Raw genomic sequence first — 20,151 nt, 5'->3', positions numbered from 1 at the left:
CGATCCGACGACACGGGGGACAAATGGCGTATCGGTAATAGGAAGTCTACTCTCCATAATCCGTACCGTGCGGCTTCGGTTAATGTACATCCTGTATGGTCTAAGAAAGAGGTTATCGTCTAAATGAGGATCGGCTTGGCGAGGCTCTACTGTACTACTGTACTTTCTATCCCCCACATTCCGGTCAGCACAGTCTTAGACCTACGTGATGGTATGTGAGGTATTCGAAAGGATTGAGAACCTACTTGCTGTTTGTTTCGTTCTCATCGAGACCATTCTCGAACCATTCTCCCCTTTTCCCTCCGCACCACAAACACAAGATGACCCTCACGAATGGCAATAAGCGCATCCATGATGCTCCAGAACCTATCGCAATCGTTTCTGCAGCATGTCGATTACCGGGGCATGTGAACAGCCCACACAAGCTATGGGAGCTCCTTCAATCCGGCGGCACTGCCGTTTCCAACGAGGTGCCCAAATCTCGGTTCAGTTCAGAGGGCCATTTCGACGGGTCAGGCAGGCCGGGCACCATGAAAGCCCTGAGCGGCATGTTCATAGAGGATATCGATCCTGCCGCCTTTGATGCTTCCTTTTTCAACCTCACCCGGGCTGATGCTATTGCCATGGAACCCCAGCAGCGTCAGCTTCTCGAAGTAGTATACGAGTGCTTCGAGAATGGTGGTATACCGATTGAGAAAGTGAGTGGGAAACAAATAGGATGCTATGTTGGCAGTCTGAACGGCGGTAAGAGTCTCTTGGATATCTCGACAGTGAGTTGCAAACATAAGCCGGATTCCTAATTGATCTAGATTACCACGACATGCAGATGCGAGACCCTGAGCAAAGGATGTCGGGTCATGCGGTTGGCACAGGCCGTGCCATACTGAGTAACAGAATTAGCCACTTCTTCAACCTCCAAGGATCCAGGTGAGTTCCCAAGACACTCGATTGTCTCTTGGACAGTAACTGATATCGACCCCATCTAGTTTCACAATTGATACAGCGTGCTCGAGCGGCCTTGTGGGAGTAGATGTAGCCTGCAAGAATCTACGCGCGGGAACACTGACCGGAGCAGTCGTGGCAGGTGTCAATCTTTGGCTATCCCCAGAACACACTGAAGAAAGGGGCACCATGCGGGCAGCGTACTCAGCTAGTGGCAAGTGTCACACCTTCGATGCTAAGGCTGATGGTTACTGCCGAGCGGAGGCTGTTAATGCTGTGTACCTGAAGCGTCTATCAGATGCTATGAGGGACGGCGATCCTATCCGCGCATTGATTCGGGGGACAGCGAGTAATAGTGACGGGTGGACTCCTGGGATCAACAGCCCTAGCTCCGAAGCTCAAGCGGCGATGATTCGCGAAGCTTATAAAAATGCGGGTATCGACAGCAGCGAATACGCCGAGACGGGATACCTCGAGTGTCATGGCACCGGTACACCGGCGGGAGATCCTACTGAAGTCAAAGGCGCGGCGTCAGTGCTTGCTCAAATGCGCCCACAGACGAGCCCCTTGATTATCGGATCTGTAAAAAGCAACATTGGGCACTCGGAGCCAGGAGCAGGTCTCTCGGGTCTCATCAAGGCGATGCTGGCTGTAGAGGAGGGCAAAATCCCCGGAAATCCAACGTTTCTCAAACCAAATCCTGCCATTGACTTTGATAACCTCCGGGTACATGCCACACGAATAGGCATTCCGTGGCCCAAAGAGTCAAACCACTACAGACGTGCAAGCGTCAACTCTTTTGGCTTCGGAGGCTCCAATGCACATGCCATACTCGACAACGCGGATCACTACATTGCAAAATATGTGACATCGCTCGAGATACCTAGGCCTTACGTTAGCTCTTATACCAAGATGTCCGACATGCTGTCCTTGTTTGACGGACTGCGGTCATCTAAAACAGTCACTCAGCGTCCCCAAGTCCTGGTTTTCTCGGCCAATGATATGGATTCGCTAAAACGCCAAATAGCAACGGTTTCAGCCCATCTTCTCAATCCTCGAGTCAAAGTCAAGCTCTCAGATCTCAGCTATACGCTCTCGGAGCGGCGATCCCGACATTTTTGCCGCGCATTCCTGCTAAGCTACCCAACAAAGAGTGGACATGCCAGTAAGATCGCAGTGGACGAGGCTCAGTTTTCCAAGACACCGCAGGAGGCAAGAAGAGTCGGCTTTGTGTTCACCGGCCAAGGCGCGCAGTGGTCGCAAATGGGGTTGGAACTAGTCAGAACTTTCCCAGAGACAGCTAAGCCCGTCCTCGAGCAGTTGGACAGCGTGCTCCAGGAATTGCCAGTAGGCCTCAGGCCAGAGTGGTCGCTGCTGCAAGAGCTAACGGAAGGTCGCTCCTCCGAGCATCTGAGCAAGCCGGAATTTTCCCAACCTCTCGTGACAGCGCTACAGCTGGCACAACTAGCCGTCCTGAAGTCCTGGAATGTACGACCAGAAGCTGTTATAGGTCACTCTTCTGGTGAAATAGCAGCCGCGTGCAGCGCAGGACTCATTACTCCCAGGCAGGCTATTCTGAACGCATATTTCCGAGGACTGGCAGGTAAAAGTGTTTTGGAAACTAGTCCGAAGGGCATGATGGCTGTTGGGCTGAGTGCCAAGGATGTCCAGCCGTACATTGAGGGCGTAAGTACAGCCGGAGCAGACGTGGTAATCGCTTGCTACAACAGCCCGGCTAGTGTCACTCTGTCCGGTTCTGCCTCCACCTTAGCGGAGCTGGAAAGGACCATCAAGGCAGCTGGACACTTTGCCCGAATGTTGCGAGTTGAGGTGGCATACCACTCGCATCATATGACCAAGATAGCCAACCGCTACGAAGAGCTGCTAAACGAGCACGGAGGGCTTGAAGATGGCGGCAAAGGCAATAAGAGCTCGAATCATATGATCTCAACTGTGACTGAGGATGAGGTTACTGCAGCTCAAGTCTGTAACGCTGCATATTGGAAAGCGAACATGCTGTCGCCCGTCCGATTCGACGGGGCTTGCAACAAGATGTTAACAACCAAGAAACTCGCTCCCAATTTCCTCATAGAACTTGGACCAAGCAACACGCTCGTAGGACCAGTCACCCAGATTGCCAAAGCAGCCAAGCTTGACAACCTCACGTATGCCGCAGCGAATAAGCGTGGCCGCGAAGAGAGCTCCCGCGCAATCTTCGACGTTGCAGGCAACCTGTTCCTGCAGAATGCCGACTTCTCACTTGACAAGGTGAACATCTGCGACAATACACCGGATAAGGTGAAGCCCGCGGTAATTGTCGATCTGCCCAACTATCAGTGGAAACATTCTACCCACTACTGGCACGAGAGTCTGGCCAGCAAAGACTGGAGATTCAAGAAATTCCCGGCCCATGACTTGCTTGGTAGCAAAGTCCTCGGCACGCTGTGGCAGAGCCCTTCCTGGCACAGAATGCTCCGTCTGTCCGATGTGCCTTGGCTGCGGGACCACCAGATCGGATCAGAGATACTCTTTCCCGCTGCTGGCTATATTACCATGGCCATGGAAGCTGTTCGCCAAACCGCTTTGTCGACTGCGACAGCTCAAGATCGAGATGTCCTGAAGACGAGAAAGTACCGTTACCGCCTTCGGGATGTACAATTTCCTCGAGGATTGGTGCTCGAGGATGATGTCGAAGTCCATATCATGCTTGTCCTAGTACCCATGGCAAAGCTAGGGCCGGGATGGTGGGAATACAAAATCACATCTCTAGCAGAATCGGATTCAATAGCATCGTCGTCATCGTCAACCCTGTCCCCGGAGAAATGGAACATTAACTCCACCGGATTGGTTCGACTAGAGATGAAGCCAGATGCATCATGGTCTCGAGCACCAGAGGACACCTGCAGCTCGCCTTTGGATAACCCCACACCGGGACAGATGTGGTACAAGTCTCTAAGGGACGCCGGATACTCCTATGGTCCCGACTTCCAGAAACTGGTAGCAGTCGAGGGCACGGAGGGAAAGTCAGCCTCGCGCTCTCTTATCTCTTTGGAACCGCCACGATCCAAGTGGGAGCCGCAGTCAGAATACCCACTGCACCCGGCTCCTCTGGACAGTGTCCTACAGAGCATGTTCCCCTCGCTCCATCGTGGAAATCGAAGTAAACTAGACCAGATACTCGTTCCCAGAGGAATCGGCGAAATAACCATCTCTGGTCATACCTGGAAGTCCGGAGAGGCAGTGTCTGTGGCCACCTGGAACAATGTGTCGGGAGACGCGTACTTGTGCGATCCTGCCAGTGGATCGCTAATCGCGGAGCTCAACAGCGTGTCATTTTCTCCATTGTTGGATGGTCGAGAAAGTATTTACATGTCACATATATATACCCAATTGACGTGGAAGCCAGATTTCCAACTTTTGGATACAGGTGAGAAGCTCCAACAAGCACTGAGCGGTGGCGATGGCACTGCTTCTTCCCATGTACAGGAGATTCTCGATTTGGTAGCTCACAAGGCGCCTAACTTGAGGGTTCTCGAGTTCAACCTCGTTCCCGGCAGTATGGAATCTCTGTGGCTCGCCGGAGATCCAATACCGCGTCCAGTTCGCACTGCCCTTTCTGAATTCCACTTTGCTGCTAATAGCGCAGATACTGCGCTCGCTGCTCAAGAGAAATATGGAGAGTGGTCGGCGGCGCGAATTGCCCGCTTCAGTGTGCTTGATCCTTTCAGCAAAACCTTTACTGTACCAGCAGGAAGTTCCAAGTTCGATCTGGTGATAATCAGGTGGCCTCAACAAGATTACTCCGGCGAGCTCGAGACGCTCGCCGGCAACTTGCGCCGTCTTACTTCCGAGGGCGGCAGTGTGGTATTTTATAATCCCGAACTGTCCAATCCGTCAGAAGGTCGAGGTTTAGTGAACGGGCATAACCATTTCCATGCTGCACTGCAACGCTTTGGTCTCACTAAGGTTCGCCAGACGACGGATGGGAGTTGCATCGTCGCAGAGGTCAGCTGTGAACAGAATCCCTCACTCCACAATAATTCCAGAGTGGTTATTGTGCGTTTCTCATCTGCGCGGTCCACTACTATCGATCACACCATTTTGCAGCTGCGAGAATTTGGTTGGAGCTTTACTGAGATTTGCATCAATGATGGATCCGGTAATGGGGTTTCACAACTTCCCCCAAATCAACGGTGCTCGTTCTCGACGAATTGGATCGGCCTTTGCTAGCCACGGCAACAGACCATGAATGGACCGCACTGCAAGCGATAATACAGACGGAGTGTAACTTGCTTTGGGTGACGCAGGGCTCGCAAATCAAGCCTACTGCGCCGCTGAAGGCCGTCGCCCATGGTATTTTCCGTACTGTCCGTGCCGAGGTACCCATGATTCGCATTGTGGCTCTGGACGTCGAGTTAGCTACAACGGAGAGTTTGGGCAGAAACGTGTCTGCCATCGATATGGCTCTGAAAGAGATAGCTTCAGTGGAGAGATCTCGTCCAATTGAGTGCGAGATTGCTGAAAGAGGCGGTCTCTTACATGTCAGCCGTGTATGGCCGGATGCTGGGGTGAATAAACGCAAGGTGGAAGACAACGCAGGAGGTCCATCACCTGTGCTAACCAATTTCCACGACTCCAAGTCTAACATTTGCTTGGTTACAAGCAGACCTGGTAGTTTGGACGCGCTACATTTCGCCGAGCAAGGTCTAGACAGGTCCAGTGGTCAAGTGATGGGACCGGATGAGGTTGAGATCGAGATATTTGCCTCCGGTTGCAACTCCAGAGATGTTGATGTGGCTATGGGCTATATCTCTGGGGACTCGGATGGACTCGGCTTGGAGGGTGCTGGCGTGGTCGTCCGCGTAGGCGACTCCGTCAGCACTCGGTATGTCGGTCAGCGCGTGGCAGTGTTTGGCAGAGGCTGCTTTGCCAACCGAGTCACCGTCTTGTCCAAGGCTACCCTTCCTTTGCCTGATGCTATGTCGTTTGAGGAGGCTGCAACGCTACCAGTCGCCTTTCTCACCGGTTTATACGCGCTGGGTCAACTCGCACCTGTACAGGGAGATGATCGCGTCTTGGTCCATTCAGCTTTTACTGATGTCGGGATCGCCTGCATCCAACTCTGCCAGCGTTTGGGTTGTAATGCCTTCGCGACGGTGGGCAACCTGGAGCAGCGCCATTTTCTGGCTCAGGAGCTTGGACTACCGGAAGATCATATCTTCATGTCGGAGTCTGCAGCATTTCCTCGCGCTCTACACCACGCTACCAAGGGCCATGGACTTGACATTATTATCAGTCAGCCTACAAACGGCAATCTGGACTATGAGAATGCGCGGTTACTTGCCCCTGGCGGACGACTTATCAGGATAACAAACGGAGCCGCCGATGTTGGCAATTTACTGTTTACTGGATCACTCGCTCCCAACTGTTCTGTCCAGAGCTTGGATGTAACAGCCTTACCAGAGGAAACTATCGCATCGTAAGTAAATCGTCGGTGAAATATCAGCTTACCCTTCATTGAGAGTTGGTACTCATATTTGCAGTGTGTTCTCGGAACTGTCTCTGCTCATCGCAGATGGCAATGTGCCGCCCCTATTACCAAGCACACTTTTGGGTTATCAAGAGATACCCAAGGCACTTCAACTTCTTCGAGAAGGTACTCTCATTGGAAAGATCGTTATTTCTGACGATCGTGGTACGAAGCTTGCCATTCCGGTAAGAGTTCGAACATGTGCTTGAACTGAGTCAGTTTCTAACCTTTCTAGACCCAACCTGCTCCGGCTTTGGCACAAAGTATTCTTAACCCTGACCACTGTTATCTCTTTGTGGGAGGTTTGAAAGGTATCTGTGGCAGTCTTGCCATCCATTTAGCCTCCCACGGGGCCAAGAACATCGCCGTCATGTCCCGCAGTGGTTGTGGAGACAATGTATCCCAGAGCATCGCGCGAAACATCAGAGCACTGGGGTGCTCTCTTGACGTGCTTCGAGGCGATGTCACTTCTATCAGCGACGTCAGGCAGGCTTTTAGCCAAGTCTCGGTTCCCGTTGGTGGAATCATCCAAGGAGCCGCCGTATTCAAAGTAAGACATCACTCCCCGGAGCCATTCTTCGTTACTCGATCCGTTCTGACCAAGAAACAATCAGGATCGGACGTTTGAATCCATGTCTCACGCAGACTACCACGCTGCTTTGTCGAGCAAGGTGACGGGCACAACCAACCTACATACAGTCTCTCTCGAAACGAATCAACCGATCTCATTCTTCACCATGCTGTCTTCCATTTCAGGCGTGATAGGCCAGAAGGGGCAAGCCAATTATGCTGGTGGTAATGCATTCGAAGATGCCTTCGCAGAATATCGCCGCGCATCAGGACTGCCCGCCATTAGCATTGACCTCGGACCTATCGAAGACGTCGGTGTCATTCACGGTAACGAAGATCTACAGAACAGGTTTGACGGAAGCACCCTGCTTAGCATCAATGAGGGTTTGCTGCGCCGAATCTTCGACTACTCTATCCTTCAGCAGCATCCAGATCCCCATTGCCGTCTGAATGTCAACAGCCAAGGCCAAATGATTACCAGTCTACTTGTTCCCCAGCCTGAAGACAGCGATCTGCTCAGTGATGTCCGCTTTAGGGGCTTGCGAGTCCTCGGAGCGGATAGTCCACGTTCACGAGGGGACCCTACTAGAGATAAAGAAATCCAGAGCCTATTGTTTCTGGCCCAATCCCAGGATCCCGATCGTGCAGCCCTGCGCGCCGCAGCTACGACGGTCGTGGGTGCGCAGTTGGCAAAGCAGCTACGCTTAACTGACGCGTTAGACTCGGCACGTCCCTTGTCGTACTACGGGTTAGACTCACTGGCGGCTGTAGAGCTACGGAACTGGGTACGTATGACATTGGCGATAGAGCTCACCACATTGGATGTAATGAATGCGGCAAGCCTGGGAGAAATGTGTGATAAGATCCTCGGGAAGATGGGAGTTGTCATGTAGTTGAAGACAGAAACGAATGTGGTTTGCAATTTAGGTCTTGAAATCTCAGAAAGCTAATTCTAGGGCCATCGCCTCTATAGCTGGCTCACTCTTAAATACAACACTGAAAGATAAATAATAAGAGGCCTCCTTCCCGCAAAAGACAGAGCAAGAGCTTTCTCTGGTCGACTGAGCAATATTCGCCTCATGACCGCGCCTCCTTCCCCATCCCCTTGCTTTCCTCCAGTATCATACAGGTATCCAAGAATCTATCCCCTCCCTGTTCAATCGCAAAGTCGTATCCTCTCGCTTAGTCCACAACACGGATGTACCTGTAGGGCTTGGCGGTGAAGCTGCCATCCTTCCAACCAACAGGGCGCTTATACTTGACGCAGCCGTAGGTGCCGCGGCATTCAAGGGTATTGTACTCCTTCTTCGAGCTGTCGGCCCACGAAAGGAACAGAGTGACGTGGCCGGCGGCACCGCCAGTGCCAGGACCAAGGGTACCAACAAGGTCACCAGGCTTGAGATCGTTCCATGAGATAGCCTTGGCAATCTCCGGGAGGCTGACAGTGCTGTAGCCTGGCGAATTGGCATGCAGGGCCATGCTGACGAAGCCCGAGCAGTCGGTGCGGTATTTGCGGCCTTGAGGGTCCGGGTACACCTTGTTCATAGAGTATGGGACGTGGCGTGAGACCCAGTACTCACCGCGGGAGATGATCTCCTTACGGGTGATCTTGCCATTGTAGGACGAATTGCCGTCGGGGGGTTGGCACCAGCACACTCCTTGGTGACCATGCTGTTTGAGCCCGTCTTGACGTAGTAGTCGGAGACGTAGCAGCCGTCAGTTGTCTTGTCCCAGATGGAGTTGCCCTTAACATCTTCACCATAGATCTGGCAAGAGAGCTTGACATCGTCCCCCTTGTTGTAAGACCTGACAACCTTATCATTCGTCGAGGGGCCGGTACGGCAGTTGACTTCGCTGCCAGTGATGGCGTACGCGTTGACCATGGAGGCAGCCGCGGCCAGGGTCAAAGTGACGAGTTTGAGCTGCATAATGGCGGATAGGGGCAATCAGGTGAACTCTGCGTATGGGAGGGCTTTCGAGAGAAGTGTCGCGGTGGTTTCTGAGGGTTGCGCTTCCTTTCGACGGCGCGTTTGTGGATGAGAGTCTGAAATGATACAGGCAATGGGAGGATGTCTGGATGGCTTTATACTTGTGGTGAATACGGTGCGCATCCGGCCGGATCTGGATACCAAACTGTTCGACTGGTGCTTCGATCTTCGCCAGATGCTGATCTCGTTTCCATCGAACTCCACCAACACGAACATCGCCAAGGCAATTTTGTCCGAATTGAATGCTGAACCCTGCTTTACGGGAGTTGAGCATGCCTTTCGCACCCACGCATGCACTGTAAGCGACCAATATGCCCGGGATACGATGGATTTGTCTAAGCACGTTGTCTCAGGACTCGAATCCTCATCCGCAAGCGCTCGTAAATAAGCTTTCCGGGTCGTATTTTCTTATTATATCCCATTAATACGACGAAGATCTCGTTCCCCTCGGGAACTTGAAGTCTGCATCCACGTCCAGGAGGATACAGGAACATCATTCGGCTTGATCAATCCTACTCTGGGGCCAAAATGACCATCTATATCAAACCTCCGCCCGGATACGGATACGAAGTGGAGCCGAAGTTCGCGGTACGTTGCCAAAAATAGCCTGACTCTTCATTTCGGCCGTGCTCTATACGAGCCGCGATGGTGATCTGCAGGGTTCTACTTCAAAATGAGGCTAGTCGGGTCTACAAGAACACGATGTTGATGCTTGGCAGGGGAAGCAAGGTCGACACCCCACTTGCACATCAAAATCTTGCTCCCGGGCATCAGTATCTGCATAGTCCAATGTGTTCTGCATGGAACTAGCAAACTACATGCCACCGAAGACCACCATTTGTCCTCTTGCTGGACAGTTGCTCTTCATCAACAAGACAAGCCCGTTGTATTTTTAGGATTCTACCTACCCAATACCAGTAAGAGATCCGTGTTCGCTACTCAAAATTCCAGTCGGCCTTGGACAGCCCCCATTCCTCGCACAGCGTCCCCAGCCATTTTGAAACGGAGACCAACTCCTCGCCTCCATTGTCAGCATTCATGAGAACCAACCCTTCACAAGCACGAAAATATTTCTCCATCGTCCACGGCGGTAACTCATACCAGTCGTGTGTACTACTGCATACAACAGCTTTGCCTGCTTTGCGTGATCGCAGCTCGTCCCAGCAGGCATTGCAGAGGAACACATTGTAGCAATACTTGCACGCATGAACACCGTCGTCATAGTCCCAGTACCGATTGCAGGTATTGCAAGGGAGCGAGTAGCCAGTCCCGCTCTCGAGTTTTACAAGAATCTTTTGGACCTGATATAAGCAAGCGGCCCTCTCGCTCAAAAAATCGGCTTCACATGCTAATCTGCTGGCTTCTTTCCGGACCCTAGTAAGATTTTGCCAGTGCTGGTCTGCGTCTGGACACTCCCTGTGATAGAACTGGACTAGTTCCTCGCTGAGTGCTTCCATAGAGGGCCCCTCTCTGGCAAGAAGCGTTTTGAGGACCGTGTCATCGAACCGTAATTCCGGAAGCAGCAATGCAGCTCGCAGTGCATTCTCATAATCCCCAGTGCGGTTCAGAAGGTTACGAAGGGCGAGGAATCCCTTCAAATCATTGAAAATGCTATCATCAGCCAGAATGTTGAATGCTTCTACTATGTCGGCTCGGAAGATGTCACGAGCCTTATCCCTCTGCCCCTTGAACGTGTACAGTGATGCAAGCGCCGACTTGGGGCCTTCGGCAGCCGGGGCATCCCTGTGAATCTGCCGTAATCTCTCCACGTCTGCCTCTGATTCCTCTGCGTCCGTTTGCAGGGCCCGGTCGAGGTAGACCATGCTGAGACGGTCAACCGCGCTTTGTTGGATGAAATCAAGCCGATCTGGGTCTTCCGAAGCGACCTTCTCCCGAATGGTGTCCAAACACTCGCGCAGATTACCTGCGGCGTTGGCTAACTGCTCAGGACAGTCCTTGTGGAGATAGTGCCCAGCACTGCCCTGCTGGAATAACAGAATCGCAAGCTGCTCGTTGTTGCCTTCCGTCCGCGCAGTCGCAATCGCCAACTCCATCTCATGTTGGAAGACTGCCCGCAGTTCCGGGGAAGAAGAGACGACCGAAAAGACTGCGTTGAATACGGCCAACATGTCAATCTCGCTCTCCTTGCTCAGAGCTGTTGCCAGCATGGCCGTCAACAAAGTGGATTGCGTGCCAGGGACCCTCTCGGTAACTGCTTTCTGGACGATGGACCGGGCCTCGTCCTCCTTTTTGCTGGCAATATATTGCTGGAGCATCGCACAGAGGATTTCCACGTTTTCTTCATCCAGTTCGTTGGCTTCTTTCAGATATTCCAAGGCACGTTCGGGGTCGGTCGTGAGTTCGCCGAGAGCTTTGAACACATCTCGCAGCTGCTCCTTGTTGACGAGGTCTTGAGCTTGGAGAATTGTGGCAGCCTGTCGTCCCAGGTTAGAACACGGCCTATTCTGCGCAGAGCGAGAGATTTTCCCACCTTCTTGTACTGCTCGCTCGCAGCGTCATACTCGCGCACGTAAGCATAGGTTTCACCTAGTCGGATACACCATGTGTAGTCCGCATCGGTGACTCCCAAGGACTGCTTGCACCACTGCTCAGCTTTGGCGATCTTTTGCAAGTCTGACTCGTTGTCATGTATGATAATTCGCCCGTTTCCGTTCTCCGAGTTGTCAACCTGCTCGGCCACACCGGCCGGATCATCCTGCTGTGGTTCGGCGCCCTGCATTTAGAGATTGACCTTGATTAGGCGCAGGAGCGATCCATGGGATACAAGAACTACTTACCAAAGCCAGGAATCCCCTGATCCATGTGAATGCGAAGTAGGCCACCACCCATTCAGTTTTCTGCAGCCAATTCCGAGCAACCATGTTCATGATCGGAGTCAACAGGCTCGAGTTGCGATGTTTGTCTTTCTTTAAATCTGCCAGCCATCGTTTGTCCCGAGGCCCTAGGCCAGCGATTGCCACTGGGTCATCCAGCCACTTCCAGAAGATCTCTATATCGTCACTACGCTCGTACCAATATACCGAGTAGCAGAATTCCCAATTTCGCTCGATGAGATCACCCTCGTTGAACATCTCGTAGACATGCGATCCAATGAACTGCTTATCTACGGGCTGCAGCTCGTCCAGCCCAGTTACCTCAGACAGGGCTTTCAGATGGGTTGTGAGGGAGCGCATCAGGTACGAACCCAATGCCTTGCCCCTTTCATCAACCACCGGTTGTAGAAAGATATCGAAGGCCCTTTTGACAGCCTCGAGGTGAGCATCAGCTTCGTACACCTGGATCTTCCGCTGGCCTGCGTTTGTCGGATCGGAAGCGGGCTGAAACGCAAATCCACCTAGGAAGGAGTAGTGGTTCAAGTCCCAGAAGAAGCGCTGGACTAACTTGAGATCTCCATTGGTGATGCTGATCGTAGCTGTGATCTTCGGGTCATCCGCGGACTGTCTCGGCCTGTCTCGTTGGGCAACAACGCAGTCTCGAACATGATCTTTGAATGCCATGTGATCCCGAAGGGGGTAAAGAGTTTGGAGTATTTCCCCGTGATCTTTTTGTCCAGTGGCTGGAGAGACACGGTCTTGAAGCGGAGGAACAAGGCCGCTTCCAGTTCGTCCAGAGTCATCCATTCGTCTCCAGCCACAGCCCAGATCAGAAGCTCATTGATTTCCTCAATCTCCCGGGCCTTGAGCATCGCTTCCAATCCCTCGATTTCCGATCGCACCAGCACCTGTGGATCAGTGCTCGACTCATGCAACACCCGGTTGAGCTCTTCCTCGGTGCCACCTGAGGCGATGATCTCGTCAATCTTGCGCAGATCTTGCTGAATTGTCAAATAGGAATTGTTGGATCGCGCCCAGAGTCGTTCCTCGACCATCCTTTTCCGTCGCTGCGAGTCCTGGTCTGCGCCCTGGAAGATACCCGTGCGCTTCAGCTCCTCCGCAATGAATGCTTTGATGTCAGCCTTGTTATGTTTTGTAATGTCGATAGTCTTCGTCGGAGAAGAGAAGAGCTGGGTCCCCTGGAATGTTCCTGGCTCGCCGCTGACAAGCACTCTAACGCGGCTGGACTTGGTCTGGTCGCGTTGTTGAATCGCCCTCATAAGCCGCTCACGGTCTGCCGGGCTGAGCGTGCTGACCGAGTCCAGTAGGATGTAATGCGTCGTATTTTTGGTCGGCATCCCAATTCCCAACGTGAGCCAGAGGTCCGTACAGCCGGCATCTCTGAAGTACTTTTCGTTCTTCCCAGCCTCGCCGCATACACTAGAAACACGCCTCGCGTAGACGATGTCCTGCTCCGCCAGCTGGACACAGATAGACTTGATCGCTGCCTCTGGTCGTTGTCTGTCGCCCTCTATGTCTCTTTTCTCTACCCTGGAGAAGGAATAATATCCAATCAAGCTGCGCTCAGCCTTTGTGGCCGAGTTTTCAGATTTGATTTCCTGGGCAATCGCAGAGACAAGAAAGGATTTGCCTGTTCCATTCTCACCAGTCAGCAAGAGTAAGAAATCTGTAGCACTGCTTCGATTGATCCACTGCTTATATGCGTCGATTTCGTTCAACCATTTTCCGCTGTCCTTAACAGCGCCCTCCCACAGCGTATCTCGGGCCTCGAGAACGGCGGCTATCTTGTCGTCCTTCTGCCCAAGGGTAGTTTTTATGGTACTCAGAATCTGTTTCCGGTTGTCATCCAATGTGCGCTTGTTCTCGGCCTCCACGAGCCCAGATACGTCGCTCTTGATGGCCTTGGTGTTTGTATCGATGTCGAGTGTGGTGGCCTTCATGAACTTGACGTGCTGGCCGGTTTCCACCGCCACCTCGAGGGTCAGAGTCGCTTGGATGTTCAGCTGGTCCTGAGTGAGCTTCTTGAAATGTGCCAACTGGCTCTGGACAGACCCATCATCTAAGAGGATACGTTTGGCGCTGCGCTTGAAGCCCTTCCATCGGCCCTCGTGATGGATATTAATGCAGTCGGCACACAGGTCCACAAAACTCGTCATAACCTGGTAGATGGACAGTCGCAGAGCCTCGTCAATCTGCGAGCTTTCCTCCATCCGCTCGTAGATCCGAAACTGTGCCAGAGCCGGTCCGACCTCGGCAAAGATGGCGTCTATCTCGCCATGGAACTCGTGGACCTTTTTGGGAATATCCAACAGGAAAGAAAGAGCATTGAAACAGAGTCCTGCCGGGGCGAAAACCTTGAAGTCCAAATCAGCGTCCCTACCTAGGGATCCCAGATTGTATGCAATGCGATATTCTTGCCACTTACCATGGACGCACCCTGGGAGGCAATACCCCCCAGGAGCTGGATACAGTGTATCATTTGGAACCCCACCGCTTTAGCCTGCGAAACACTCTTATCGTCCGCTTCTGCGGCATAATGCGTGTCGAGGAGCCTTCGCAGATCCTCAGGGCCCCTGGAGACACCATCGAGCTTTTGGCCCGTGCGCTCGTGGAAGCGAACGATGGTCTTCTCCCAGATCTCCTTTACGGACGCGGGGGCACCTTCCGATGCCATCGTGTATTTTGAAAAATAGAAATCCAGGATTTTCTTTGCTGAGGACGCTCCCTGAACCGCCGCTGCTAATCACGTCGGGCCCAATCTGTCCTTTATGCACAACGGGCTGACTGACTTTCAGCCGCCTGGGTAATTTACGCTATCCCGTCTACCCCGCCCACACGAAGCTCACGATCCCGCAGCCATCCTACCGTGGGGGCTGAAAGAGCTGAGGGTCGGGACCAATCACAGCTGCGGTCTCGAGGGAAATATCCAATGTCGTTTGCTGTGGTACGGTGAGGCTGGCTGGAAGCAAGCAACTCTGTCAAACGGAGCTTTCTTCTACATTGGTTGGATGCATGAGGATATTGGGAGGTAATTCAATAGCAGCATACTCATATACTCATATACCATATTATTGTTCGTATTATTATTAAATTCTCATATACCAAGGTTATGGCCTGTATAGTTCGAACTTAGATATATAGAAAGATATTGGGGGTAACCACAGTGGATGCAGGATATTTAAAATATATATATATGTATCTAAGTATGGTAGTAATCAATATCCTGCTCTATATGTATTCAATGCCTACTAGCATGTTTCTTAGAGGGATAAAGAGGGGGTTCGATATGTAACTGTGTATGTAGGAAGGGTAATTATATGATGTTTAACAATATGCTTGTTCCATGTTGTTACCCTGATAAATGAAAAGCAATAAATAGAATAATAGAAACCAAGAAAGGTCCTTCGGTCTTTTCGCACAGGCTGTGTACCTGTACCCGTACTTACTAGTGCCATAGGCACTAGTCCCATGCTGGCTAATTTCTGGTGCTCCCTCTGGATAATGAATGCTGCAGACAAGGTGTCCTTCATATTTCACAATGGTTACTTAGATCTAATTGCGTGGTTATTAGTATTTGCTTTGTGATTACCTCTTATCCTCTGCTCTGGTTCCAGTAGTGAAGACCAAAAAGAATAAGATCTACTATATGAATGGATGAATATACATGGACTACTATCAATCATAGAGACTGCAGCCGTCGACACTCTATAAAGTTTTATGACGGGAGCGCGTCTTATTGTAATAAATTATGCTATTAGATATCATGAATTTAACAGTCCATCCAGTTAGAAATCCACTGCTTATGGCGCATGGAAGTGTTGTAATGGTATAGATGTGTTTGGGAGGGGGTGGTGGAGGATCCGCCCTGGTTAGACTGCCAGGTTACTGTGGCAGAAAAAGGACAGACACCAGAGAAAACGCACCCGTCATATTCTACGTTGACCAGCAGATCGCCGTTCTGGTTGAAAGTAGGGTCTTTTATACAGAAAGTGCCAGCAGCAGGGAGGCAACGGCGGGTTGCATTGGCCATTCCCGGGGACAATTTGTTACTCGAGCCATCCAGTGCAACAGTCATGCCTTGCTTGACACCATTTGCAATGCCATGAGCTAGATCCTTGGTGGTTCTGCCCATTTTCATGTCTTCCTCCTATGAAATGTGACTTGCACATCTTCGTCAGTATTCCCCTTTGGACGAAAGACTATCCCACCCTCTTCAATGGATGCCATGTCGATTGGGAGTTTCCACGTATGGACACCTCCACCCAGCATCTGCAGGAACGGACCCAGCTATTTCAGCAAAACGCACAGATACCATGGGAGGATAGACATGGTAGCACTCACATTGTAGTACTCATCCCGTCTCACTTTCACTGTCAGTCTTTCCGTTCCGGAACCGAAAGTGAGAGTGGCTTGAATACTATAAGCTACACGAGGTTAGTTTCACCGGGAGTTGTCTGTACTTGCACACGCCGCGACGGAGCCCCAAGAATACCGGATCCCCCACCGGTCATCCAGTCCTTCGAGTTATGGGATCCTCGACTTTGTTCTGGTCGGATGACGGGGGTGGGCTTATTGACCACTCGCCGGAGCCGTTTGGAACCCATAGGTAGTCGATGATTGCAGGGTCGATATCTCCAATGTGACATCTGGGCGCGGTCTTCCAGGGCATGTGTCCCGATTGGACCTATCGATAGCTTAATAAATGTTTTGAATTCGGCATTGCTCACCTATGGAACTGTGCGCGGATTCTCAACCTGGTCAGTGGGGGAAAACCCGGCCGCTGTATCCGGAGTGACCACCACCTCAATGGGCACCAGGGATGCTATCAAATATGCGGTAGGTACTCAGCAACAACAATTTAGCTTCACTCTGCACTAGTCCCACCGCATATATATCAGAGAGACAAACTGACTCTGGATCTGTTAGGGCTGGGCCCTCACAGGAGCTGATTTCGTAGCCAGCACGGTCGTCAAAATCGTTGGCAAGAAGAAGAAAGTGAAACGACCGGTCATCAAACGATGGAAGGGAACAGTCAGTGCCGTCCTCTCGGTTCCAACCCTCTGTCTTTCCATCACGGGCGATATCATGGATGCCAGCCAAGCCAGCAAGACGCAAGCCTTGATTGTGGACGGATTCATAGAAACAGTAGCCTCATTTGGCGCAACATGGGGACAATCGGTGGCAAGGTGGAACGACGAACTCGAAAATTACCTCATGTATATAGGGTTGGCCGCATTTATTTGTCTATATCAGCAATGGAGCAGCAGGTAGTTGTAATATTATTGAACATTGGGAAGTTTTGGTACATAAGAGACCGAGGGGGTCATCTATTTGCCAAACCCACCATAATCGATTCGAAAAATACGACGTACTGTGAACAGCTACGGGATTCATTCATATTATTCGAAAAACAGCTAGACGAAGCGCTATAAATGTCGAAGTCACGCTGTCTGCAACTACTCTGTGGTGCAATGGTAGCAGGGCCCATGGTAGTATTGAGCTGGAAATAAAGGTTTCCTGTGTTAAAAGCAGTAGAGTATCATCTGGGTCTGTGTTGCCTTTGTTCAGGCACAGACATATGTTGGTCTGTGGAAGAGGCACATGATGGTTATTTTTATCCTCTTAGCTAAACTAACTCTTACTGCCTTGAGCTGGGACAGGGGATAATATATAATGTTTTGGCCTGTATACACCTCTGGCACTGCTCGGGCTAGGCAGTCCAGATATAGGCAACTTCTTCCACCACATGATGCAGGCAGGTTGGGAACTAGTTGGCTTGATACAGCCGTCATCACAGACAGTAGCCACGTTGTGCAACACCCACAGATAGTGAAGGGAATAGGAAATTCAAAATAGGTCAAGTTCCTACTAATCAGGCAGAATTTTCCGTGACTTGCGCGATGAAAGCTGATTTACAAACATATCGGAAAATTTCCAAGTTTGCAGGCATCGGGTGGACCTACCATTTTGTAACTTGCAGGACGCAAGGTCTCAATACCGGTGTAAATCCAGTTCCCAAGGGAACTTTCTATCTTTGCATCCTTATCCGGTAAATGTCGGTGTGTATTCTGATGAGTCTTACTGTACATAATGCAGCCAGGTGGTTACCTAGAGGGTGGGCGTGCAGATAGCGAGTGATAAAGAAGTTGAAGAAATGGCTGCCAGACCATTTGGTCTATTATTTTCAGACAGCCAGCCTTCTGAGGACGCATAAGCATCTGTAGGTAATCCTTGGGTGGAAGTCATATCCCAATGTGACACGTCTTCCAGAACATGCATTGATGCTGTTCCCCTCAATGAGCTTGCCCTGGTCCCTGCTCTGTGCAGTTAAACATCCAGCAGCCTAGCTATCCGAACATTCTATCTGTAACTGCTAAGGTCAGGTCAGTTCAACCTAGAGGGGAAAACTGATGACCACAATCAGCACACATTGTCGAGTTCCAAAGATCGACTTGGTTCGTTGGCTGAAGATAATCACTCTTTCTTCAGTTATCGAGAACATAAATTAGTTAGCTTCCGGGGTCTATACGATGTTCTGGCCCATTTCCAGCTAATTAACTCTGCCGCTGCTTTCTCTGGGGAGTGTATTAAACCATTAAACTAGAGCAACCGGGTGTTGCGCTCTGCTACCTACTGACCCATGCAGTCAAACTCACGCTACCCATATCATAGGAGGGTCAAGGCTGAAGCACAGATGCCCTGATGAAGTGGCGGTGAGAACATCTTGAACTATCCCTGAATAGAAAGGCAAAAAACTGAAATAATGGACTAGGTCCAGCTCGAAGAATGTGGTCTATACAGCTTCACATGCCCAATAAAAAAACCTAACTATGAATATAAATATTAGAGGGTCATTGCACACTCAAATTTGTCTATAGCCTACAGACAACACCTCGATATTATCAGCATGACCAGTGAAACTCCACAACGTTTCTGGCTCATCACCTATCCGCGTACAGCATCGAACCTGCTCAACCGGATACTCGCTCTGGATGAACAACCAAACGTGCTGTCATGCCACGATGGAGGGTACTTTTTTAGAATACCATACAGGCTTATGACTGACCTCAAACTTGGCTGGCTCCCACAGACTGAATGGCCGCAGGAGGCGAGGGACCAGTTAAGGAAGAGCTACCAAAAGCGTTTCAACGACCTCGTCGAGCACCTTAACCAGGGCACAGCGCAAGGTAAAATTACCTTCTTCAAGGAACATCTCTACTTTATCCTCGACCCGACGGTTCGGTCTCGGTTTCTCTTTGGCGTCGACAGTGTAGCCGAGCAAGGCTGGAAAATGGCATGGCCCTCATCACACAGCATTCATGGGTCACACAGTACAACGGATCTGGGACTAAATGACACGTTGCTCCCGGACGATATCTTGGAAACACTTTCGCCTGTCTTCCTCATTAGGCACCCCGCCCTAGCCTTTCCGTGTCTCCTCCGGGCGTACAGGGACTTGCACGGAGTCGAAGCATCCCGGTCCAAACATGGGGACCTTGAATTCAATACGGTCATGACCCTGCGATGGACGCGAAGGCTGTACGAGAGGTATGTCTTAACCCGGGAAGGGTGCAGATACTATGTGGACAACGCCAGCATGGACCGTCCGATCATTTTGGATGCAGACGACGTCATCACAAACCCAGAAGTCCTTGTCCGGTTTTGCAAGCTTGTCGGTCTGGATGCCTCCAGACTACGGTTTACGTGGGAGTCGATCAAGCCCGAGGTGGTCTTCGCTACAGACGAGCTGAGAATCAAACAGCGCATGTGGTCAACCCTGCTGACCTCTGAGGGTATTTTGAGCGGCAAGACGTCCCATGGGTTGGATATGGACCGCGAAACGCGCCGATGGAAAGACGAGTTTGGTGAGAGTGATGCATCCAAGTTGGAGCACCGGGTGCGAGCAGCTATGGAAGATTACGACTATCTGAAAGCAAGACGGCTGCAAACAATTTAGTAAAATGGTGGGATCGTGCATGTATGGAATACACACATAAATTCCAAGCACCGCAGCTGCTTCAACACAAGATACTCGGCACTTTTTAGTAGGACCAGGACAGCCCTCCGGTCGGCGGGGACATGGTAATGTATTCATTCAGATCCATCTACAAGGGATGCAAGGGGTGCAAGGCTTGTAGGGCAATCTGGCCGTGGCTGCATTCGTTCTACCCAATAATGAAGAACATTTGATGCCTGGGGCGAAAGTGGACCTCGACTCACTCTGCAAGAACTAGTATTTATGTTATACCACGGTAGTTGATAAAAC

General features: G+C 51.2%; 6 protein-coding genes across 6 annotated transcripts; 3 read left to right on the top strand and 3 right to left on the bottom strand.

The window, feature by feature from the left end:
* Positions 1–320: 320 nt before the first annotated feature.
* Positions 321–7,935, top strand: fma-PKS (polyketide synthase fmaB; the record flags this gene model as incomplete). The annotated part of the gene is made up of 7 exons (XM_024825181.1): positions 321–744; positions 810–927; positions 987–5,101; positions 5,185–6,421; positions 6,486–6,657; positions 6,708–7,022; positions 7,087–7,935. 7 exons carry the CDS (start codon positions 321–323, stop codon positions 7,933–7,935), a joined length of 7,230 nt encoding a protein of 2,409 aa, XP_024678568.1.
* A 4-nt stretch (positions 7,936–7,939) lies between these two features.
* On the bottom strand, positions 7,940–9,078 carry P174DRAFT_445015 (putative NlpC/P60-like cell-wall peptidase). The gene is made up of 2 exons (XM_024828230.1): positions 8,710–9,078; positions 7,940–8,650 (listed from the first exon to the last, which is right to left on the bottom strand). Exons 1-2 carry the CDS (start codon positions 8,968–8,970, stop codon positions 8,225–8,227), a joined length of 687 nt encoding a protein of 228 aa, XP_024678567.1. The 5' UTR covers positions 8,971–9,078; the 3' UTR covers positions 7,940–8,224.
* An 859-nt stretch (positions 9,079–9,937) lies between these two features.
* On the bottom strand, positions 9,938–14,649 carry P174DRAFT_454144 (uncharacterized protein). The gene is made up of 5 exons (XM_024829213.1): positions 14,311–14,649; positions 12,433–14,239; positions 11,829–12,385; positions 11,522–11,764; positions 9,938–11,465 (listed from the first exon to the last, which is right to left on the bottom strand). Exons 1-5 carry the CDS (start codon positions 14,557–14,559, stop codon positions 9,966–9,968), a joined length of 4,356 nt encoding a protein of 1,451 aa, XP_024678566.1. The 5' UTR covers positions 14,560–14,649; the 3' UTR covers positions 9,938–9,965.
* A 1,005-nt stretch (positions 14,650–15,654) lies between these two features.
* P174DRAFT_434398 (uncharacterized protein) lies at positions 15,655–16,531 on the bottom strand (the record flags this gene model as incomplete). Its single annotated transcript, XM_024825872.1, has 3 exons — positions 15,655–16,032; positions 16,227–16,309; positions 16,354–16,531. The coding sequence occupies 3 exons, from the start codon at positions 16,529–16,531 to the stop codon at positions 15,655–15,657; spliced, it is 639 nt and encodes a 212-aa protein (XP_024678565.1).
* A 160-nt stretch (positions 16,532–16,691) lies between these two features.
* P174DRAFT_424174 (uncharacterized protein) lies at positions 16,692–17,156 on the top strand (the record flags this gene model as incomplete). Its single annotated transcript, XM_024825180.1, has 2 exons — positions 16,692–16,721; positions 16,812–17,156. 2 exons carry the CDS (start codon positions 16,692–16,694, stop codon positions 17,154–17,156), a joined length of 375 nt encoding a protein of 124 aa, XP_024678564.1.
* A 1,636-nt stretch (positions 17,157–18,792) lies between these two features.
* P174DRAFT_424173 (uncharacterized protein) lies at positions 18,793–19,842 on the top strand (the record flags this gene model as incomplete). The annotated part of the gene is made up of 1 exon (XM_024825179.1): positions 18,793–19,842. The coding sequence occupies one exon, from the start codon at positions 18,793–18,795 to the stop codon at positions 19,840–19,842; it is 1,050 nt and encodes a 349-aa protein (XP_024678563.1).
* Between the last annotated feature and the right edge of the window lie 309 nt (positions 19,843–20,151).

Source organism: Aspergillus novofumigatus (genome assembly GCF_002847465.1).
Source record: "Aspergillus novofumigatus IBT 16806 chromosome Unknown P174scaffold_8, whole genome shotgun sequence".
NCBI lineage: Eukaryota > Fungi > Ascomycota > Eurotiomycetes > Eurotiales > Aspergillaceae > Aspergillus > Aspergillus novofumigatus.
This window is presented reverse-complemented; position numbering and strand designations above follow the sequence as displayed.